This window comes from Mustela nivalis (assembly GCF_964662115.1).
Source record: "Mustela nivalis genome assembly, contig: HAP1_SCAFFOLD_2667, whole genome shotgun sequence".
Taxonomy (NCBI): Eukaryota; Metazoa; Chordata; class Mammalia; order Carnivora; family Mustelidae; genus Mustela; species Mustela nivalis.
Window position 1 is genome coordinate 7,166 of NW_028133998.1, and position 25,559 is coordinate 32,724.

The window sequence follows — 25,559 nt, forward strand, 5'->3', positions numbered from 1 at the left end:
TATTTACAACTGTTAGATCTTCTTGGTGGACAGACCCTTTAAGAATGATGTAGTGTCCTTTTGTATTTCTGACTATAGTCTTTAGCATAAAACTAATTTATCTGATATGAGAATTACTACCCCAGCTTTCTTTTGAGGCCCATTGACATGAAAGGTAGTTCTCCATCCCTTCACTTTCAGTCTGGATGTATCTTTAGGTTCCAAATGTGTCTCTTGTAGATAGCATATGGACGGGTCCTGTCATTTTATCCAGTCTGCAATGCTGTGCCATTTTATGGGATCATTTAGGCCATTCACGTTGGTAGTGATTATTGAAAGATAAGTTTTTATTGACATCATCTTGCCTGTGAAGTCCTTTGTTTTTATAGATTGTCTCTGTAAATTTCTGTTCTGTGTCACTCTTGGGTTCTTTCTTCTTTTATAGAACCCCCCTTAACATTTCTTGTAGTGCTGGCTTGGTAGTCACATACCCTTTTAAACCTTGCCGGTCTTGGAAGCTCTTTATCTCACCATCCATTTTGAATGTCAGGCTTGCTGGATAAAGTATTCTTGGCTGCATGTTCTTCTCATTTAGTACCTGGAATATGTCTTGCCAGCCCTTTCTGGCTTGCCAGGTTTCTTTGGACAGGTCTGACCTTATTCTGATGGTCCTGCTCTGTATATAAGGAATCTCTTCCCCCAGCTGTCCTCAGGAACTCTTGTCTGAAATTATGATTTGTGATTTTCACAATTAAGTGTCTGGATGTCTTTTTAGATTTGTTGATCTTGTGGTGTATCCTTTCTGCCTCTAGGACATAAACACTTGTTCCATTCCCCAGATTAAGGAAATTTTCATCCAGAATTTGTTCAACTATATCTTCTAGTCTTCTCTCTTTCTCCACCCCTCTGGGATCCCAGTAATTCTGACATTGGAATGTTTCATGGCGTCATTCATTTCCCTAATTCTGTTTTCATGGCTTCTAAGCTGTTTGTTTCAGGCCTCCTCCTGATCCTTCTTTTCTATCATTTTGTCTTCTAGATCACTAGTTCTATCTTCTGCCTTGGTTACCCTAACTATTAGAGTATTTAGATTAGATTGGATCTCATTGATAGCATTTTAAACTTCTGCCAGATTAGCTCACTTCTGCCCTTAGAGATTCTGTGTTGTCACTAATGGTCTTTTCCAACCTAGCCATTGCCTAGATAATTGTTACCCTGAATTCCCTTTCTGACATACTGTTTATGTCCATATTCAATAGTTCTGTGGGAGAGGGCACAGTCTCTGAATTTTTCCTCTGTTGGGTGTTCCTCCTCTTAGTCATTTTGTGGAGAGGTGGTTGAAGGGATGTATAACTGAATGTATCAACCACAATCCAGACAAGATACACTCATTCTGGAGGCCAGAAGTCCAAGATTGGGTGCTAGCATGGTCTGTTTCTGGTGAGAGTTTGCAGAATGCCAACTTCTTGCTATGCCCTTACATGGTAGAATCCAAGGTGACTGAATATTCTATGTGTAGCAAACTTATGGTATTAGGCATAGGGAAAACTTTTATGTGACTTGTAAATTCCCAAAAGACTATAAGGGAATGTAGCCTGAAAAAATACAGTTTAAAAGATTATGTGAGCTTAATTTATAAAATGATTTCCAAGTTATAAATTTTTTTTGTTTGTATAAATTTGTTTCTATTTAACAGAGAAGTCAGTTTTAAGTTCCAAGTTAAATAATATTCATTGGAGTAACAAATAAGATTCCTAATTGATTAGGAAAAATCAGAGAACATTTATTAAATTTGGGGTTTAGGAATATTGGTGTGTGTGCATGTGCATACACACACACATACACACCCATGGCTGCATGTATATGTATATGTGTGTCAAATTACTGAGTATAACATTTTACTCTTCCTATCCATATCTTATTACCTGGAAATTGACAGAGCATTCTTATTTTAGGGGTTACTGTTGATACAGACAAGGAATATGCTCTCATATTCAAACATTTATATAAACACATGAATGCCTAAGAGTAAGATTCTTTTTCCTTCTCTCTCTTTTTAATTCCAGGCATAGACATTCTTCATCAACTAGGCCTTGGAGGCAAAGATGTAAGACACCAATCATCAGTGACTGCTGTACCATCATCATCTGCACCATTACCTCAGGGGGTCCTTTTAACAGAATTAGGTGTCATTTTAACAAATGATACTTACATTGAGTCACCTCTTTTGAAAGTTTTACCAGTCAACTTTGAACAGCCATTTACAATATTAATTGGGTTGCAGTCCCATAGAGTAAACAATGCATTTCTCTTCAGCATTAGAAATAAAAATAGACTGCAATTAGGAGTGCAATTATTACCTAAAAAATTAGTAGTATACCTTGGAGGAAAGCAGTCTGTATTTTTCAACTACAGTGTTCACAATGAGCAATGGCATTCATTTGCCATTACTGTTAGAAACCAAGTTGTCTCAATGTATGTTGACTGTGGAAAGAAATATTTTAGCAGAGAGACTCTTTTGGAAGTTCAGACTTTTGATCCTAACAGTGTGTTTACCTTAGGAAGTATGAATAATAATTCTGTCCATTTTGAAGGAGTAGTATGTCAGTTGGACATTATTCCTTCTGCAGAAGCATCTGCACATTATTGCAGATATGTGAGCCAGCGTTGTCGCCCTGAGATAAACATTCTTCATACAGCCATTGTATCAGCTGAGATACTGGAAAACTCTCCTTTGCCCAGACAATTTGGTGAAAAAGTGGTGTCTGAAGACACATTTACCAGAGGCAGAAGCATCCCAGATATCATAAATAATGAATCTGCAACAGTCCATAAACAACAAGGACACCAGATATCAAAGGCTCAGTCCAAGTCTCTTCATTCAAGCAATGTCTCTGCTGTGGATCTTGTAAACCATGGAATTCAGGCCAAAGAAATGATCACTGAGGAATATACACAGACAAATGTAAGCCTGTCAGCGACCCGTCATCTCAATAAGGCAAGAACAAATGGCAAGGAGAAATTTAGTTCTCTCCCAAATGTGTTTGACAATGTCACACAACATAATGATAGAGTAACTGGTTTGTCACCATTTAAGAAGATATCATCTGTTCTTCCACATATGAAACAAGAAACAATTACTGATCTCAAGAAGGCTATCACAGCAAATCTTTACACTAATGAACTCATGGAACTACAACAGATTTTAAACACAACCTTATACAGAGTGACAGATGAGCCAGCTGTGGACAATCACCTCAACCTGAGGAAAGAAGGTGAATTTGATCCTGATGCTACCTACCCCATCGCAAGTAGCTATGAGACTGACCTTTATGATTATTACTATTATTATGAGGATCTTAATGCAATACTCGAAATGGAGACACTAAGAGGGCCAAAAGGGGACACTGGACCTCCCGTAAGTTGTTGTTTCTTTAAATCTGCCTTAATGTATTAGCTTATCAAAAAGAAATCTCTAGACTGAACAGTACAGAACAGATGAGTTTCAGAAATGTATCCTGGCTATAGTGAGTGAATTTGTCGTTACTATAATGCATCCAACTAGAATGCAACACTGGTTCAAATGTTGTATTTTTGTTTTCATTGTTTTGATTGGCAGACTGAAAGGTTATTTAATTCTGGTAAAGTGATGAGTAAGCTATATGTTTTTCTTGTCCAGCTGAAATTCAATCAGGAATTCAACTGCTAAATATAGGTCAGCATTCTTTATAGACTTAATACATAGTCATGTTAAGAGAATATGAAGAAGTTGTAGTACACCAAAGAAAGATACATTAAACATATCAATTAAATTAATTGTAGTCATTAAATACATCTTTCAACAAAATAATATCAAGTGGATTAAAATAGATTATAAAAATTTATTTTAGAGATAATTTTGTAGTGATTCACTGACTGGAAAAAAGAAAACCCTTGCATTATCATTCTAAATGAAATAGTATCTATTAAGAATAACATATTTCATTAAGTCTTTAATGATATGGTTCATTTACATTTATGAATTAATAAAATCTCTAGCTACCTAGTACAAAAAAATGGCTAGCAGCCCATCTGTCTATTCAATGGGGAAAAAACTCAGCCAAATCACTTATTTAATAATATATAAACAAAACTATGAGATAATAGACAGATGTTTTCAGCTCTGAAATTCTTTTGTTGTGTAGGTACAATTACAGAGGAACATTTGAAAAATTTCTAAGTCATTTAAAACTTATTTAAATCTATTTAAAATCACATTAGAAACATGTTTTTGCTTTTTTAATTTGTGTATCTTAAGTAAGGAACATATATGTGTTTAGAAAATAATTTTCTAATTATAAGCTGACTCAAATATATCTTAAAATATTTCTTTCTTTGATGAAAATAAAATTTGAGTCATTGGTTTGATGGGAGAAGATTATGTCACTTGCTTAGCTTATGTTTCCTTTGTGGTTCTTTCTTGAAGTGTAAATTTATACATATTGAACAATTTTTTTTAAGATTTCATTTATTTGTCAGAGAGAGACTGAGCAGAAGCAGGGGGAATAGCAGGCAGAGCAGGCGGAGGGAGAAGCTGGCTCCCCACTGAGCAAGGGACCCAATGTGGGATTTGATCCCAGAACCCTGGGATCATGATCTAAGCTGAAGGCAGCAGCTTAACTGACTGTGCCACCCGGACATCCAGAAAAATTCTTATTAGATAGACTGTTAAACGGTTTTAAAGTAAAATCTGAAGAATATATTATTAAAGAGAAATAAACTCTTTTCAGCTATAGCAATGTTATTAACATCTTAGTAATAAAACTGAGCTACTGGGTGGGTCATATTAAACAAATAGGTATGGAAGTCATTTACTTTCTTCAGAAAGTCAGTATAATGAGATGAGGATTAAGCTCTTCTATAAATCCCCAAATAGTCATTTCAACATTGGTAGATGAAGCATTAATATTTAACAGATATTTACGTAGTTTCTCCTAGGCAAAGCAGGAACACAGAGTATGTATAACAGAGTCACTCTTCAGACAGAGCTTGCAAACTAAGTTAGAGGGTACTAAGTCTATAAGGGAAATATTTTCTGAGGAGATTCCTATGAAAGATCACTTGAGGCTGAGCTGTTCAGAACGGGTTCTTGTGGATAAATTTAGTTATAACTTAGGCCTCAAAGAACGGATAGATTTTGACAGGGGAAAGGAACTGGTCTATTTTTTATATAGGAAAAGTGGCATAACAGCAATTGTTTATTGAGTTTTTACTTTGTGGCAGATGCTCTACCATGTCCTTTACATTCATTATCTTACCTTAAAATATCTTGATGAGGCTGGTGTTATCCTCATTTTTCATTTGAAGAAACTGAAGTCCAGAAAAGTTAATTTACTTACTCATAACCACATTGCTAATAAATGGCAGAGCCAGAGTTGGGTTCAGATTTTCAGCCTCTAAAGCTCAAACTCTTTCATGATGTTAGAGCAAATAATGTTGGACACATATAAGACCCAAGTTAGATGTTGTCAGGTTATGGAGAATTTTAACTGTCAAACTGATGGTTCTAACTTGATCTTGTCCTCATGAGGAGTTTTGTAGGTTTCTAAACAGAGATACTAATAGGGAAGTCAGTCTGTTTGTAGCACCCAACACAGACAAGAGGTTCTTGCTATCATCTTAATGTTACAAGACTAGGACAGTATCTAGGATGACAGCAGTGAAAATAAAGAGGAAAGGTAGGATTTAAGAAATATTTTGAAGAAAAAAAATATTTTGAAGAAAGGTTTGGTAGAACTAGGAAATTAATTGGAGCTGGGACGAAACAGAAAGGAAGAGAATAAAAGATGTCTGAAGTTTTAAGTCTGTGGATTGAGAAAATGGTAATACCATCACTAAAATCAGTAATTAGGAGAGGACACTAAATTAGAACATTGAAGATACTGTTGAAAATTCATGGGGCACGTGGGTGGCTCAGTGGGTTAAGCCTCTGCCTTCGGCTCAGGTCATGATATCAGGGTCCTGGGATCGAGCCCTGCATTAGGCTCCCTGCTCTCTCTCCCTCTGCCTCTACTTATGATCCCTGTCTGTCAAATAAATAAACAAAAATCTTTAAAGAAAATTCAGTCAGCTGTTGGAAAAGTTAAAAATCTAAAGTGGAAAAGAGAGATTAAGATAGGGATATAGATTTGGGGGTCTTCTATCAATACAGTTGAAGTAAAGGAAAAGAGTTTGGCATAGGGCCAGGAGCCAAATCATGGGGATCATGGGAAATGTTTGCTTTGGGATTATGGCAGAAATGTCATAAAACAGTCTGATGGGAGAGATGGGAGATAGGAGAAAGGAGTGTAGTATACTATGTATAGTGTATAGTGTACCATGGCAAAAGCCCAAGAAGAGAGTTTGAGAAGAAATTGATCAGAAGTGCCAAAAGCTACATCAAGTCAAAAAGGATGAGGACTGAAAAACAGTGGAGGAAATGCATTAGCTCTTCCGATGAGAAAGTCACTGTTGAACTTCATGAGCCCAACTTAAGTGTAGGGTAGAAGACTAAAGGTAGGTTTTTAAAAAGGTGAAGAAAGTGTGAATAGTAATTAAATGATGAACTTTTGTGGGGGTTGTGGCCCCACTTCTTGAAGTAGATGTTACTACTACTCTACTATTATGCTGAGGCCAGCCTGGTTTTTCCTACCTGTAGGTGATAATGTTTTTCTGCCATTCACCTGTGTAGTTCTTTCATCATCTCTGAGGTTCATTAAACCTATTTAGGCCTGTTTCAGGTTTTTCTGCTATTGCTCTGATATGAAGATTATTTTTACTTCATTATACAAACATCTTCCCTTATATCCTCGAATATTTTTTCTTTCCCATTTTTCCATGTTCTTCTTCAGGCACCCCAATATATGTATATGTTAGATGTTCTTTGTGATGATAGATAGTATTATCTTTTTTACAAACATGTCTATGTGATTGCTTTTCTGTATTTCATTTTGTGTGATTTCGATTATCCTGCACTCACATTCCTCTATTGATTTTTCAATTGTATTTAATCAGATTTTATTGTATCTGACATGGTTTTCATCTATAATTTTTTTTTTTTCTCTTTTCATGTCTTTCTTAAACTCTTCTGGTTCGCATTTTATTACCTTCATTGTTACTTGTATTTCTTATAACTCTTCTTTGAGCTTTATCTAGAAAAATGGCATCTTGAAATTCTTTATGTCTGAACTTTTTCTCTGTTGTGTAGAGTAATTCCTCCTCTGATAAATAATTTTCATCTACTTTTCTGTCCTCATACTTCTCCCTCTCCTTATATGTATGTATAGGTCTCCTGCTGGTTTCTTTCTGGTTATTAGCCATTTTTAAAATAAAGAGAGCTCTAATTGGGCCACCATTTGTTTTAGAATAGTACAGGGAAAGGCAAAGGGAAGTAAGGTGGAGTGGTACACAGTGTCAGATTTAAGTTGCTGCCTTTAAACACCATCTGATCATATTTATTTTGTCCTCTATCCAGAAACATATCTCCTCTTATTTTCATGTACAATTTGTTATGAAGCCCTTTATTTCATAGGACCTCTAAGAACCAGTATGATGATTTATGCTTCTGTGTTTTATCCCTTCTCACCACCAACAATCTCCTGGGGTTAGGAGTTTGGTCGCAGATCATAAAAATGGTGGGGTTTTCCTCTTCAAATCTACCTTCCTTACTCTTGGGGGTTTGGAGCTGGGTCTTCACTGGGTCATTAATCACATGTATTGCAGCTTTCTCATTCCCTCTCAACCTCTCCACTGTTAATCAAAGGATTTTTGGAATGAACTTTCAGGATTGACATGCATTTAGATATCTGCAGCCTGTCCAAGATTTGAGGTCTGAGGAGGTTTTCTGTTTTTGGTCATCTCTCAACATCTTTTCTTACCACAGACTTTCTCAGTATTTGGAAGATAATCATCATATTTTGTGGTTTGTGGTTGTGGTCCTTTCGTTGTTTCGTTCAAGATGGTGTTTTTTGTTGTTTTCAGTGGGTTTTGAGAGAGGGAGGATGGCTTAAAAAAATGTTCTCATTCTGCCATATTTTATGTAAATTCTCCAGTGATCTTTTTGAAAACACAAATCACATCACATCATTTAATTGCTTAAATTCTTCAGTGGCAGAAGAATAAAGCACTTAGAATAAATGAAAGACTTCTTATTATAACCTATGCAGCTATATGTGATCTGGCTCCTTCTTACCTCTGCAGCCTTATTTTTTCCCCCTTTTCCTTACGCTCACTACGTTTTCTTTTAATTCCTCAATAACACTGTTGCTTTTTGTTCCATTTGCTTTGTTCATTTTCTTCCAATTTTCTGGAATTTTACTTCCTCCTCTCTTCTCTTTTTTGTCTTTTCAGTCTAATTTAGCACCTCCTCAGGGAAGTCTTTTCTGCTACAACAAATAAATTAGGTGCACCCTGTTAATCTCTCTGTTGCTTGTTTGTTCTTTTCCTTCATATCACTAAGTAAAATGTATAATTATATGCTTATATGTTAACGTGTGTCTTTTTATCCAGTCTTAAGCTGCAGGAGGGCTTGATGCTTACTAATGTCTATCGATTGAGTGAATGAATGAGTGACTAAAGCAATTAAAAAAAGAAATTTAGATACAGGATTTCCAAGATTAATTACCCAGGCATTACTATGTTTTAAAAGTTTTGTCTAGTGAATATATTTGCCTTAGTGTATATATTTATATACTAGTAAAATAATAATTATCCTAGTAATTATAACTAACATGAATTGAGTGCTTGTTGTGCCCATATACACCTTTAAAAAATTCATTACCTTAGAGTTTACTGGTTAATTACTATGTATCAGCAATGGTTATAAGTATTTTATACCTCTAGTATCTTTAATGTTCGCAGGAACTTTGAAAGGTGTATTTTTATCGTCAGTATTTTAAAGATGAGGAAACTAAGGCTTAGAAAGAGTAACTGACTTGTCCAAGGTCATTCAGCTAGTAAATGCTTGAGGCATGATTTGAATCTAGACAGGACAATTGCAAAACCACTGTTCTTGTCATTGAATTGTCATTGAATTTCTCTTAATAACTAATAATCTCAAAGTTAAAGTGCCATTTTTAGTATTTAACTTTAATTTACAGAAAATAACTTATTCTCCTCAGTCAGTCATGACATATCAAATCAGTTTGTTTTCCTGTTTTCTAGAAGTCCCTCTTAATAATCTGCTCTCAAAGATTTGAAAATGCAAAATTGTGAAGAAAGCTAAAATTGATTTTTATTTAGGGCTTATTAAACAACATAAATATTTCCATCATGACATAAAATATACTTTCTTCCCCAGTAGCTAATGTTGTTACCTTTTCAGTGTGAATGGAATCGTGTTTCCTTTTGTTGTAATATATTGTGTGATAAGGCAATAAACCAAACTAGACATTCTGTTTTAATTTTCCATTTTTCTTATTTTTGGGGGGACTTCAAATAAGTAGCCTTTAATTTCTGATTATAACAACAGAACCAGAACTGTGAAAAGAATTCCAATTAAAAAAAAAAAATAAGTGGAAGTCAATTTTGGATGAATGCTAGTAACATAATAATAGCTGTTAAAATATTTGAACAGCTTAGGAAGGAGCATGCCCTCAGTCTGAGGTTGAATAGAAATAGTACTTATCTCTCAATATTAGGAAATACATGAAAGATTTTGATCAGGTTAGGGGATAAGAGAGGAAAAAATACAATTAAAGGAAAATGGACATTTCAAAATATATAAAGAACATTACAAAACTTCAAAATGACTGTAATATAAATAAAAGAAGAAAATTTCAAAGAGTAGTTAATATCAAGAATGAGAAATGAGAAAAAATGCCTGATAAAAATGAGGCTCATTAGGTCATGCTACTTGTTAATGAGAGGGCTAGTACTTTAACTTTGGTATGTCTAATTTCAATGTTCATACTATTTTGAAGGCTATATTGAATGGATATTTGTAAAATGGAAGATGTATGTGGTCTAAAGACATGAAGAATAATTCCATGTCAGCAGAGTGCTCAGTAACAAGTGAATGAAAGATGAATGAATGAATGAATGTGTTAACCATATCCCAAATTCATTCTGCCCCAGTTGATTGTTAAAGTAAAAAAGATGATAGAAAGCATTACATGAGGAATTAAAGTAGTAATTTCCTATTTATTATTTGATATATTTAATAAGTAACATTTAAAGAACTCAGAACACTTTAAAATAGATCAATTTTTGCTTTCCTATTTTGTTTTGCAAACTATTTAAGTCTATTACTGACCTCCGGGTATGCTGTATTTGGTGTAAGGCAGATTTATTACTGAATATACTAGAAGGATCTCATTATAACAATTAACACGTTATACAGATTCTTGCTATAAGTCTTTTAAAAGAACATAATATGGTCAGTGCTTTAATTTTTCAGGGCAAGTCTTTTGAAATGTGTTTGGAAAAACCTGTATTTGTCAGTCTCCAAACCCTAAATTGAATTCCGCCTTCAGTAGTAAAAGTAAAGTTAGGTAAAAATTACCCATAAAACTACTAGTTATGGTCCCTGTAAAAACCAGATACAGTGGCTGTAACCATAAGTCACAGACTTCCTGCTGCCATTTCTGGCCAGATTAAAGAGGACACTTGAGTTTCAACTCTCATCCCTGCTGATTAGGGTGAGGGGATTCATGTTATTTTAAAATCATTATCAACTGGGAACTGGGGACTGAAAAAGAAGCCCTAGTATGGGAATCTTAATGAGGCTTTTGAGAAAAGATGGGTCTATTACGGTGTCTAACATCTCGGCATTTTTTTTCCAAGGGTCCACCGGGTCCAGCAGGTATCCCAGGTCCATCAGGAAAGAGAGGTCCACGGGTAAGTGAATGAGTTCCATGTCCCACTTGCTGTTAGAATTAGTAACTTTGCAGTATGTTCTTCCTAGTATTGTACAGTATACACTTCCTTTGGAAACCTGCCTGGATCTTCAAACATAGCCCTACTTTTGCCAATTCAAGAGAAAACTCGGGAACATGTGCAGCTTGTTTATTTGAGAGTAAACACCCAGCCAAAGCATTCTCTGTGAACATGCCCAAAAAGGATTATCAAATTTGTAGATTAGTGGCTCTTGTAGTGCTACTTGTAACATTATTCTTCATTATAAAGTGATCTCATCGGTAGTTGATGGTTCAAGGTGGGGTTCATTTGCTTTGGGAAATGAAGAGGAGTGGGCTGCCTTAAAATAGTACGTTCCTGGATTACATAGTGGAAAATGCTGGAACTACAGACTAGAAAAATAATTGTCCTGAGGAAAAAGCTGCCTTAAGGATCAGCAGTAGTTTCTCACATTACACAGGTCCAAAAAAGATTTACTGCTGTGTTAAAATTCATTTCTTTTGAAACTGAAAAAAATCAATGTGGACTTTTACTAACAGGCATTCTTGTAAGAGCCAGAAAAGGAATTATGACTGTTACAAAGACAAATACGTATGCCATGGACAATCCACTTTCTTTCTATCCTGATTTTTATCTGTCATGTAAACAATATAATGAAAAATCATCCTGAACTATTACTGTGAGTTGTCCATATTCACAACAAACTTTTGTCTGTATGAGGCCTTAAATGAACGTGACTGGTGTAGTTTTGTTTGGCATTTGGTTGATTTCTTTCTACTTGATGACCTATCACGTTCCCCTCAGAGTCTCTCATGAACACGCCCACACCCCCTCCCGTGGCTGGTGCACCACTTCTGTCCTCCTCACTCTCTGTCTGGGTCCTACTCTTCTGAGGAACTGGATCTCTTTCTGCCCTAATTCCATTCCCTTTCCACCATGGAGGCTGTTCCCCACAGCATGACCTTCAACGTCTGAGGCTCCAGCTATTCTCATGATGCAGCAGTTTCCTTCTTTAATTTTTATCTTTTTAAAAGATTTTTCTAATCCTTTCTTTAAGGAAGGAATATATTCCTCTTCTCAAGTCTAATTATCCCATTTGTGTGCCTAATTTTATCCTCATTCCATTATTTATCTTAAAACTTGCAACTTTTTATTTTTTTTCTCCCTAGATTTTGTCTCATTTGGCAACAACTAATAAATTATTCTTAAAGAAAAACCCTCAAACTTTCACTGACATTAATTTTTCCTAAAGTTATGCTCCTAGCTCACCATTGCACTATTGAGCTTTGTTAAATAATAGTTTATGCCGTTGCCCTACATCTCCACCAATAACTCACTTGTAAATCTCCATAATCTTTCCACCTATTTTATTGAAATTTACTTTTTGAAGGTTACAAATGGCATGTGTCATAACATCTCATCTTTTTCCCTTAGTTTTGATTTTGCTAGATATACCACCAGTATTGCCATTGCTGATGCCTCTCTCCTTTCTGAAACACAATGCTCTATCAATTCAGAATTGAAAAGGCTGGAAAATAAGTAATTATTAACTATATGTGATATGTTAACCTAGAAGTATGGCTGAAGAGCCCAGGAGTGGGTACCAAACCCAGATGAATATAGGGGTCACCTGAAAGGCTTGCTGGAGGTGAATCTTAGTTCTTCTGCTTGCTGGTCCCATGAGCTTAAGTTTCTTCACTTATAAATAGGTAATGGGAATTAAATAAAGCATTAGCACAGTTATCTATGCATAGTTGGTAAATAGAAGCAATTATTGACAAATATTTATTGAGTATCTAATATGTTCCAAGTGCTATACTGGTGATATGAAAAACAGCCCCTTTTCAAAAAAATCCTAGAACTAAATGGCACATGTCATAAGATAGCTAAAATAGCAATAAAATATTTAAAGAACAGATTAAACAGTGTAAGAGATATCTTAAAGCATATACAATTAATTGCAAATGAATTTTCCAGGCATTGATTCCTATGGAAGTTAGTAGGAAAGAGAAATCACTTTATAACAGTGTAACTAGGACTTAAAAATGAGGTGGGATCTTAGCTGACACTTGAAGAATGATTTGGGCAGCTGTAGGAGGGCAAAATGAAATGAACTAAGTCTTATAGGCATACATAATGTCATAAACAAAAACCCAAGTGCAGAAAGGGTTAACACATGTTAGCAGAAGATTAAACATTTGCACTTTCTTATTTTTAGGCTTCTTACTCTGCATAGCTTTTAGAAGTAGCACTATGCAATATGGCTGGAGATAAGGGTGAAAAATAAGGGAGGTAAGCATCTCAAGGCAGGGTTTTGAATCAAAAGATGGGAAATACAGTCCTCTGTAATTAGTGTAGCTCTCTTGTCCAAGAGTGAAATATCCAACATCTAGGAAAACATGAAGAACTTTGTGGGGGAGAAAAAAAGGTCCCATTCATTTTATGAAATTATGCTGTGCAATATTTGAATGTTACAATAAACATTGTTTACTGCCTATTATTTGTATCTGGATCTGTTCTAAGAGTGATCTGACCTCTCTACTATTTGCAGGGCATACCAGGGCCACATGGAAATCCTGGGTTACCTGGATTACCAGGTCCAAAGGTGAGTGAAGACTAGTGAGTATCACATTATTTTCCTGACATTATTAAAGAAGGTCCTTAACTTTTTGTAATCGAGGTATAGTTGACATAAATATTAGACTAGTTTCAAGTATATAACATAATGATTTGACACTTGCACATACTGCAAATGATCACCACTATAAGTCCAGCTACCATCCATCACCGTTAAAAGTTACAAAAAAATATTTTTCTTGTGATGAAAATGTTCGTGATCCATTCTCCTGACAACCTTCAAATATGTATGCAGTACCATTGACTGTGATCACTATGCCACACATCATATCCCCTATTTATTTCACAAGTAGAAGTGTATACTCCCCCCTGCCCCTGCAACCACTACTCTGTTCTCTGAATACATAAATTTTGTTTTATTTGCTCATCTGTTTTGTTTTTTAGATTCCACATATAAGTGAGATCATGCAATATCTGTATTTCTCTGTCTGGCTTATTTCACTTAGCCTAATACCCTCAAGGTCCATCCATGTTGTCACAAATGACAAGATTTCATTTCTTCATGGCTGAGTAGTAGTCCATTATGTGTGCAGTGTGTGTGTGTGTGTGTGTGTGTGTGTGTTTATACCACATCTTCTTTGTCCTTTCAATCATTGATGGACACTTAGGTTCTTTTCATATCTTGGCTGTTGTAAATAATGATGCAATAAACATAAGGATGCATATATCTTGATGAATTAGTGTTTTTGTCTTTTTGTGATAAAATACCCAGAATTAGAATTGTTGGATTGTTAGTTCTATTCACTTTCTATTTTACATGATTGGCTATATTCCCTATGCTGTATTTTTCATCTCCTTAAATTATCTTATAACTAGAAGTTATTTTGAATTTTTTGCCAAAAGTCAATACTGTTGACATTTGCATTTATGGTTGTACAATTTACATTTCTTCCAGCAGTACATGTGGGTTCCCTGTTCTCCACACCTTTACCAGTCTTCACCAACACTAGTTATTTCTTGTCTCTTTGATAATAACCATTCCAGCAGGTGTGAAGTGACAAGTCATTGTGGTCTTGATTTGCATTTCTCTGATGACTCTGAGATATTGAGCACTTTTTCATGTTTGCCATTTGTATTTCTTGGAAAAAGTGCCTATTCAAACCCGCTGCCTATTTCTTAATCAGTTGTTTTGTTTTGATGTTGACTTGTATGAGTTTGGATACATAGTTTGCAAATATTTTCTCAAATTCAGTAATGCCTTTTCACTTTTATGATAATTTTCTTTTCTGAAGCTTTTCAATTTGCTGTATTGCCACTTGTTTATTTTTGCTTTTGTTGCCTTTACTTTTGGAGTTAGATCTAAAAAAATCATTGCCAAGAATGATGTCAAGAAGCTTACTGGCTATGTTTTGTACTAGACGTTTTATGGTTTCAGGTCTTTTAAAGTCTTTAACTCATTTTGAGCTTATTTTTATGTATAGTATAATAGTCTAATTTCATTCTTTTGTATATAACATCCAGTTTTCCCAACACCATTTATTAAAGAAACTGTCCTTTCCCTGTTGTATATTCTTGCCTCTTTTGTTGTAAGTTAATTGGCCATATATATGGGTTTATTTCTGCGCTCTTTATTCTGTCCCATTGATCTGTGTGAGTCTTTTTATGTCAGTACCATATTGTTTTCATTTTTATAGCTTTGTAATATAGTTTGAAATCGGGGAGCATGAAGCCTCCAGCTTTGTTGTTCTTCTCAAGATTGCTTTGGCTATTCATGGTCTTTTGTGGTTCCATACACATTTGAGGATTATTTTTTCTATCTTTGTGAAATGTACGATTGGAATTTTGATAGAGAGTGCATTGAGTCTATAGATTGCTTTGGGTAATATGGATATTTTAATACTAATTCTTCTACTCCATTAGCATAGACTATCTTATAATTATTTGTGTCTTCAGTTTCTTTTGTTAATGTCTTACAGTTTTCAGCATACAAGTTTTTTACCTTCTTGGTTAAATTTATTCCTAGATTTCATTCTTTTTGATGCAATTATAAATGGGATTTTTAAAATTTCTCTGATAGTTGTTAGTTTATTGAAATGCAATAGATTTTTGTATGTTGATTTTTTACCCTGTAACTTTACTGAATTTATTAATTCTACCATGTCATCTTCAAATAGTGACAGTTTTACTTCTTCCCTTCCAATTTGGATGTATTTTCTTTCTTTTTTTGCCTAATTACCATGGGTAGGACTTCTAATACTCTGTTGAATAAAAGTAGTAGGAGTGAGCATCCTTACCTTGTTCCTGATCTTAAAGGAAAGGCTTTTAGCTTTTTACCATTTAGTATGATGTTAACTGTGGGCTTGTCTTATATGGCCTTTATTATGCTGAGGTAAATCCCCTCTATATCCACTTTGTTGAGAGGTTTTATCATAAATGGATCTTGAATCCATTTGTCAAATGCTTTCTCTGTATCTATTGAGATAGTTTTTATCCTTCATTTTGTTAATGTTGTGTATAATTTTGATTGATTTGTAGATGTTGAACCATCCTTGTATCCTTGGAATAAATACCACTTGATGATCCTCTTAATCTCTTGTTGAATTTAGTTCACTACTATTTTGTTGAGGATTTTGCATCTGTGTTTATCAGGGATATCAGTCTATAGTTTTCTTTTTTTGTGGTATCCTTGTAAAATGAGTTAGGAAGCATTCTCTCATCTTCTGTTTTTTGGAAGAGTTTGAGAAGCATTGGCATTAACTCTTCTTTAAATATTTGGTAGAATTCACCAAGGAAGCTGTAAAACCTAGAATCTTATTTCTTGGGAGGTTTTTGATTACTGCTTTAATTTCCTTACTAGTAATCAGCCTACTCAAATTTTTATTTCTTCATTACTCTGCCTTAAAAAATTGTACGTTTCTAGAAATTTATCCATTTCTTCTTGACTGGCCAACTTCTTTGTATATAATTCTTCATAGTAGTCTTTATAATCCTTTGTATTTCTGTGGTATCCGTTGTAAATCTTTTTATTTTATTTATTTGAATCCTCTGTTTTTTGAGTCTATCTAAAGTTTTGTCAATTTTGTTTATCTTTTCAAAGAACCAGCTCTTAGTTCATTGGTCTTTTTTTTTTTTTTTTCCTAGTTCCTTGAAGTATATAGTTAGATTGTTTGAGATTTTTCTTGCTTTTTAGGGTAAGCTTTTATCACTATGAACTTTCCTCTTAGAACTGATTTTGCTACATCCCAAAGATTTTAGTAAGTTGTACTTCCATTTTCATGGTATTTTTAAAATTTCTCCTTTGATTTCTTCATTGACACATTGGTTATTCAGTAGCACATTGTTTAATCTCCATATACTTTTTTTCTTTTTCAGTTTTCATCTTCTAATTGATTTTTAGTTTCATATTACTGTGATCAGAAAAGATACTTGGTATTATTTCAGTCTTAAACTTATTGAGACCTGATTAATGACCTAACATATATGATCTATGCTAGAGACTTTCCATGTGCACTGAGAAAAATATATGTCCTGCTGCTTTTGGATAGAATGTTTTGTATATATCTGTTTAGTTTATCTGGTCTAATGTGTCACTGAAGGCAAGGCCAGTGTTTCCATATTGATTTTTCATATGGATGATCTATCCATTGATGTCAATGGATATTATTATTGTATTTGTTTTATATATATGAATGCTCCTATGTTGGGTACATAAAAATTTACAAATACATATCCTTTTGTTGGATTGACCCCTTAATCATTATGTAATGCCCATCTTTGTTTTTTATTACAGTCTTTGTTTTAGTCTATTTTGTCTGATGTAAGTACAGCTCCCCTAGCTTTCTTCTGGTTTCCATCTGCATGGAACAATTTTTTCCATCCCTTTGCCTCTAGATTTTGGGTTTTTTATATCTGAAGTGAGTCTCTTGTAGGCAGCATATAGATAGGTCTTGTTTATTTGTCCATTTAGCTAATCTGTGTCTTTTGATTAGAGTATTTAGTCCATTTACATTTAAAGTAATTACTGATAGGTATGTACTTGTTGCCTGTTGTTAATTGTTTTCTGACTGTTTTTGTAGCTCCTCTCTGCTCCTTTCTTCTTCTCTTGCTCTGTTCCCTTGTGTTTTTATGACTGTATTTAGTATTGTGCTTAGATTCCATTCTTACTGTCTTTTGTATATCAGATTTTGCTTTTTGCTTAACATAAGGCTCACATGTAATATCATATACATGTTCATATATAAAACAGTCTATTTGAAGTTGATAGCAACTGAAATTTGGTCAAATTCTAAAAGTCTACATTTTTACTCCCTCCTACATCTTATTTTTGATGTCACATTTTATATCTTTATTTCATGTGTCCCTTAACTATTATAGTTATTTTTATTACTTTTGTCTTTTAAACTGCATAGAAGTTTTATAATAATCCACTACTTTTCTATATATTTACCAGTGAGATTTATACTTTCATTTGTTTTCTTGTTAACAATTAATACTCTTTCTTTTCAGCTTAAAGAAGTCCTTTTAACATTTTTTATAAGGCCAGTTTAGTAGTGATGAACTTCTTTAGCTTTTGCTTGTCTGTAAAACTATCTCTCCTTCAATCCTGAATGATAATCTTACCAGCAGAGTATTCTTGGTTGTTTTTTCCCCCCTTTGAGCAGTTTGGATATATTATGCCTCTTTCTTCTGGTCTGCAAAGCTTCTGCTGAAAAATTTGCTATTAGTCTTATGGCAGTTTCCTTGTACAGAACAAGTTGTTTTTTCTTGCTGCTTTTGTAATTCTGTCAACTAGATGTGTAACAATGAGAGAAAAGACAGAGAACTTATTTTTTTTTAAGATTTTATTTATTTATTTGAGAGAGAGAGAGAGCACAAGAGAATAATTAGAGAGGGAGAGGGAAAATCATACTCCCTTCTGAGCAGAGAGCCCACTCTAGAGTTTGATCCTCAGACCCCTAGGTCATGACCTGAGCCAAACACAGTCACTTAACTGACTGAGCTACCCAGGCTCTAAGACAGACAACTTCTAAATAAATTAGAAGTTTGTTTTTAAATTTGTGATTTCCTAGCCCTTTAAGCCTTATTTGGGGACTTCAAAGATATTTAGACTAGTAAAAGTTTCAAGTAGCTATAAGGGCCCAGCTCATTCATGGGGCTGAATTTCCAGGGAGCTTATAGTCCTACCTACCACCTCATCCCTACAAATATGAAGGAAGAGAGAGAACTTGTGAGGGGAATTTCCTCATGGCTTTATCCCCCCCCCCCACCTTTCCCTATCTCAGTCAGTAATAATTAGGTACTCAAAACAAACAAATGAGTAATATGGAGAATAAGGGAAGGAGATAAAGATAGAGATAGTGAAAAATATTTGATTTAATTAAAGTTTTAAACTGTGTATATTTAGAGGTGCCTGAGTGGCTCAATCAGTTAAGCATCTGCCTTCAGTTCAGGTCATGATCTCAGGGTCCTTGGATTAAGCCTCACATTAGGCTCCCTGATCTTGGGGAGTCTGCTTCTACTTCTCCCTCTGCCCCTCTGCTTATGCACTTACTTTTTCTTTCTCAAATAAATAAATAAAATTTAAAAAAATAAAAAAATAAAATGTATATATTTAGAGAAGAAACATATTTGAGAAAATGAAAAACTCTGCAGTAAAAATTATTATTTTCTCAAGATTAAAAACAGTGTATTTTTTAGTATTGACTAGTATGAATGTGTTTTTGGTAAAATGATCTAGGATAGATAAAAATTTGAATCTCAAGTTTTTTTTTTTTTTAAGACTTTATTTATTTATTTATTTATTTGAGAAAGAGAGAGGAGAGATCACAAGTAGGCATAGTGGCAGGCAGAGGGAGAGGGAGAAGCAGGCTCTCTGATGAGCAGAGAGCCTGATGTGGGACTTGATCCCAGGACCCTGTGATGATGAACTGACCTGAAGGCAGACTGACTAAGTCACCTAGGCTCTCCTGGATATCAAGTTTTAATATTATATTTAGTAGTGTGGCTGTATTTTGACTATTTATAAATATTCACCAATAATATATTTTTATGTGATCATATATGAGGGAATTTAAAAGCCCTACTTTTAATTTGTAAGCAACTAATTAGACTTTGTAAGAACTTAATTTTATAAGCTGGAATTAGTCTTTAATTTATATTTAACTTAATAATTTGATGATTATGTCCAAAGTAGCCAAAACTGACCATGATTTATTTTAGTTGCACATATTTGCAGAGGACATTAGATTAATGACAGGTGTTAAAAATTACCACTTTGTCTTAAATGCATCCAATAAGGCTTGTCGGGTGTGGTTTTATTAAAAAAATATTCCTATTTATGTTTACCATGAATTTTAAATTAACCAAGATCAATAGAACATTCAAACTTTATAATCTTCCTATAATTGTTTTCAAGATAATGCAAAAAATGAAGAGTGCAAGGTCTTTATGACAGATTTTGACATGCAATCATAGAATTTATTTTCCTTTAGGGAATAAAGATTTCTTCTAATTTAAGAAATTTTGAAGTATGAAGACAATGCCAAATATTTTTCTTTTCTCAGTTATCATTTAGCAGGAATCCCAGAGGTAGAGTTGTTGGCCACTACAAAAAGTGTATTAAAAAGTCATCTTGTTTCTTGCACAAGAGATAATCTGTCCATTTCAAAGGGAGGTTACTTGAATCTATGGAAAGAGCAAATGAAAGCAATTGCAGTTTAGAAAGTTTTAACTGAAATAGGAAATGCAATCCATAATGGAATCTCTATACAAACATTTGGATTAATGGGCTTTATGAAAGTCAATAGAACCAAAAGATACCTTATATAAGTTAAATGATTTAAAGCACATAAAACATCTGGTATAATATAGTTGACACTTAAGAAAATGTTATTTTTCTTTTCTTGAAGGAGCTACTTATGAAGCAACTAGGCAAATTAGAAATGTGACTCGCTAAAAATACCACACTTCTTATTTGGTAAATAAAACAAAAAGAGTGTTGTGATTCTTATGAATGAAAATACCTTAAGACAGTATATAAATAGGTTTTATTTATAAGTCTATTTTAAAATTCATGAGAATAAAGCTTACTTTGCTAAAATATTATAGACTGATGCAAAAACTAATCATTTTATTTTGTTTTGCTTTTACAATAAAATTAGTATTTATCATAAAGGACAGGAAATGTAAACTGATCTTGGTAGTTCTCATCTCCTTTCAGACAAAATGAGTTCTCACTATGTGTTGGTCTTAATAAACCCTTCATTGTTTAAATGCAGGGGCCAGAACTTACTCATTTTTGCATTTGTGTCTAGCCCAGTACCCAGCATGTGTTGGGGACTCAATAAATGTAAAACTGAACCAAAAAGCTGAATTTCACACAGGTATCATAAGAGAAGGAGAACTAGTACTTCTTAAGCTTCTAATCTCTGACAATTATTTTATGTCTGGCATCTCATTCAGGTTCATTTCAATTAAAAGAAAGTACTATTCAACTTAGTGCTTTACTTTGCACAGAAGAAAACATCCATAGGGAGCTTAGTACTTAACCAAGGTAACACAACTTATAACTGGTAGAGTTCTATTCAGAAGTGAATCTGTCTTACTCTCTTCCTAACACCATGTTGTCTTGCACAATAGCGAATAATTAATTTATAAAACACTACCTAAAGGAGGAAGGGTGGGGTTGGGGTAACCTAACAGAATTTAAAGACTTTAGGAATTCATTTAACAATAGTAACAAAACATGTCTATTCCAACATTCCAGCTTATTCTGTGGATACTGATAATAACATATAAAGATAAACTGCATTAAGAGTGAAACTGATCTCTAGTACTTGGGAACTATGTTGTTAAATTGTTAAATAACAGAATGAAGTGCCACACAAAATTTTAGTGGCTACATAGCAATTTTTTTCAACATTAGTAACACTAACATGATTCAAAATAAAAACTGTTAAGCTCATTAACTGAAATCAGGAGACTAATGATAGAAATAATGAACTTCTAAGAAAAATTACAAGAAATGAATTCCAAAATGGTCAATAAACTGCTTGACATTATTAGTCATAAGAAAATACAAATACGGTCACAATTAATTACCACTTCACACCAACCAGAATGGCTAAAATTAAAAAGACTATAAACACTAAATGTTGGCAAGGAGTTAGAGCGTCTGAAACCCGTACACACTGCTAGAGGGAGTATAAAGTGTTACAAGGACCCAGAATACAGTTTGGCAGTTTCTTATAAAGTTGAACATAACCTACCCTATGACTCAGAAATTATATTCCTAAGTATTTACCCACGAAAAAGGAAATAGTATCTGAAGAGACTTAACTGGAATTTCATAGCAGCGTTATTTACAGATAAAGTAAAAAACTATAATGAACCTGTTTCTAACAATAGGTTTTTAGTTTATCCATACAATGCTACTCAGCAGTAAAAAGGAGCTAAATACTGACATGTAGCAACATGAATGAGTCTCAGAAACATTGGGCTGAAGGAAAGAAGCAAACAAAACACTTGAGAATACATTGTATATGAACATTCAAAACATGGAAAACAAACCTATAGTGGAAAAGATCACAATAGTATTTTCTTGTGGCATGGAGGCTGACAGAGAAGGGGCCTTTAGAAACTTACTAGGGTGATGTCAATATTTTATATGTTGATTAGAGTATGATGTATGGTATATTCATTGGTCAAAACTCATCAATCAATAACACAGAGCATTTCACTGTGTATAAAATACACTTGACTAAAATAAAGGAATAAAAAAATAAAAGCAAGTACACTAGGGATTTTATAAAAACTTTTGGTATAGGCTGTTTTGAGATTGACTAAGTTTCATATTCTCTCCCTTCAAATCATTTGTTGGAGAGTGTTTTTGCGTAAATAATTTGTTACAAAAGAAGAAGAAGAAGAAGGAGAAGGAGAAGGAGAAAGATAAGAAAGTTTAATTCCATTTCTTATATACCAGAGAGAATAGCTTTTTTTTTCTTGCTGGCAAAATGCCATCTGGGTTCACAGTTTATCATATTTATCTATTTAATGAACTTTATTCGCAGGGTGATGAATATTTTTATTACTATTAATTAAGCACATGATTAGTTATGCAGTAGATCTTTAAACCTGAGTAATGAATGCAGAGTCTATATCTTTAGCCTACCATATACTTATAATTCTAGGCCAGGCAATCTATTTGTAGTCAAGATAGTTCCTTTCCCAAAAACACTTCTTTTTTTTTTTAAGATTTTATTTATTTATTTGACAGAGAGAGAGAGAGAGAGATCACAAGTAGGCAGGGAGGCAGACAGAGAGAGGGTGGGGGGGGGGAAGCAGGCCCCCTGCTGAGCAGGGAGCCCGATATGGGGCCTGATCTCAGGACCTCGAGACCATGACTTGAGCTGAAGGAAGAGGCTTAAACCACTGAGCCACCAGGCACCCCTCCCCAAAACACTTCTTAAAGGAAACTTAGAACCTTGCCAAAAACATTCACAGTTTATATTACTTTAGTCAAGTCCAATAGTTCCTTCAAATTTAATCCAGTTATTGAGAAAGACAAATATCATATGATTTCACCCACATGTGGAGCCTAAAAGAAATAAAAAACAGAAAACAAATGAATAAACAAAAAGCAGAATCAGACAAGTAAATACGGAGAACAAACTGATGGTTGCCAAGGGGAAGAGGAATGGGCAAAATTGGTGCAGGGGAACCGGAGATACAGGCTTCCTTGTAATGGAATGAATAGGTCATGTGAACAAAAGGCACAGCATAATGAATATAGTCAGTGATGGTATAATAACATTGTATGGTGACAGATGGTAGTTACACTTGTGATAAGTGTGGCATGATGTAAAAAGATGTTGAATCATTATAGTGTACATCTGAAACTAATGTAACATTGTCAACTATACTCAAAAAGCGTTTTAAAATTAAATTAGATTTAAAAAAAAGCTTGCCAATAAAACAAAAAAATCCAAGTTTAATTCAGTTATATGAATCATCTAACCTTAATAAACTATAATAACAATGTCTCATTAGTAATATTAAGTTAAATGTTATTAATAATAGTTAATATTGAATCCCAAAGAATAATCTTAGTGCTATTTCTATTCCTGATTTTGACCCAGTGTCCCCATGTCTTCTAAACTAGAAGTCCCATTTTCTTTACATGTGAATAAATAAATATATTGAGCATAGATGTTGACCCATTCTAAGAAATTTTGCTGAATCAAATTGCTATGAAAAATGTTCAATCCAGCATTTTGAAAGTGTTAAAGTGTATGTTAAAATGTTGAAGACTGAGGTGCTTCTGTTATTCTGATCAACAAAAGGACCATCTTATAAAGGACCAGACAAAAGAATATGATCCTTTCTTTTGATTCTATGCCTGTGATTTCAGTTAAAATATGATTAACTCTACTAAAAGTGCTACTTTCTGGGTACCAAAGATTATTACGGTCACGTCAGAAGGATTCTGGAGCTGATCTAAAAGACTTCTAGCCAAAGAGTGATGTGATATGGACTTCATTAAGGATAATAACTGCAGTGGATTGAATCCCATCAAATATGTCTAAATCCATTGAGTTATCATGATGCTCAATACAAACAGACAAAACTTTTCTGGTCACCTTTAGAGGATGCTAAGGAATTTCATCTCTGAAATGATCAAATCCTCTCACACCAACTGGGTATTCAACATTGAGTTAGTGTCAGACTCCACTGCCTATACTTGAGACAACAGCCACAGAGGAGTTGTCCAGGCTGCTCATGTTTCTGTCTGACTGACTACAAATTCAGGGGGCTCACAGCCCCCCACTCCCCCAAGCTTAATACTGCACTAGAACAGCTCACAAACTCAGGAAAACAGATTTCTCAGTCTATTATAAAGAATACAACTCAGGAATAGCTATGTGGAAAAGAGCATATAGGGCAGGATATGGAAGGTGAGGGCTTAGAAATTCAGCGCCCTCTCCAGGTGTGCCACCTTCTGGGCATATTAATGTGTTCACCAACCTGGAAGCTCTTGGAATCGCTTTGTTCAGAAGTTTGTGTATTTCAATCTCTCATCCTCCCCTCCCCCCACTCTGCCTAAATTCCCACCCTCTAGCCACTTGTTTGCCTTTCTGGTGACTAGCCCCCATCCTGAAGCTATCTATGGATACCACACTGAGTCACCTCATTAGCATAAACTCAGATGTGGCCAGAGGGGATTGTTATGAATAACAAAAGACACTTGTGGAACTCAGGAAATTCCAAGGGTTTTAGGAGCTCTGTGCCAGAAGCCAGAACAAAGACAAAATATATATTTTTATTATACTACAATATCATTATTTTGAAAAATGATAAATAGAAGAAAAATAAGGGGAAGGAAAAAAGTTTTCTTACAAAATTATCTTGCTTTTTTTTTAATAGAACTTAAGTTCAGGACAACCAAATAGCTGATGAAGGATATTTTCTCTCTATGGAAAAAGCTAGGAAATGAGGAAAGCATGTTAGAATTTAAAATTACCATTTTTGCAATCCTGATGAGGAAAGGGTTGAAGAACAGCAAAAATAACCCAGTCAATCCAAAAGCCTTGAGGCAGGCGGCTGCTTGACATTCTTTGAGGATAAGCTGATGGAGATAAATCCTGGATGATAGGTCCGAGATATAGCCAGAGCCGGATGACATAGGCCCTTGTGTTGGCAGGATTTCTCTGCCTTTAGCGCTCGTGGTTCTTGGTCATATCACTTCAAAGAATGAAGAGGTAGACCAGACTAAGACTGATGAGCAGCAAAGAGAAGTTTATTGAGCAGTAGTACAAAGCTCCCAGAGAAGGAGGGGACCTCAGAGGGTTGCCCTCAGAGTTTCTAAGTTAGGGGGTTTTATGAGCTCTTTTGCAGAACTATCTTAAGCAATCAAGGTGTACTGAGTCATGCCAATCAGGACATTGGTCATGTATCTGTCTGCCTGTTAGGTTAATATCAACTTGCTGATGGTCTTTTTTGCTGACATTAATGAAGGATTGTCAGAAGAAAGGCAGGAAAGGACAAGGGGCAGTATACTTAACAAACAGTGTTGTTAATTTCAGCGTACAATATAATGGTTCAACAATTCTATATATTACTCAGCGCTCATCATG

The 25,559-nt window shown here is 34.5% G+C and overlaps 1 protein-coding gene across 1 annotated transcript in view; it reads left to right on the plus strand.

The window, feature by feature from the left end:
- Positions 1-2,045: 2,045 nt before the first annotated feature.
- Positions 2,046-25,559, plus strand: part of LOC309858506 (collagen alpha-1(XXIV) chain-like) — a gene marked incomplete at both ends in the record, with an annotated part of 39,665 nt that continues 16,151 nt past the window's right edge. Inside the window, 3 exons of the mRNA XM_082751181.1 lie at positions 2,046-3,397; positions 10,780-10,833; positions 13,403-13,456. Coding sequence (XP_082607307.1) covers positions 2,046-3,397; positions 10,780-10,833; positions 13,403-13,456 — 1,460 coding nt within the window. The remainder of the gene's footprint in view (positions 3,398-10,779; positions 10,834-13,402; positions 13,457-25,559) is intronic.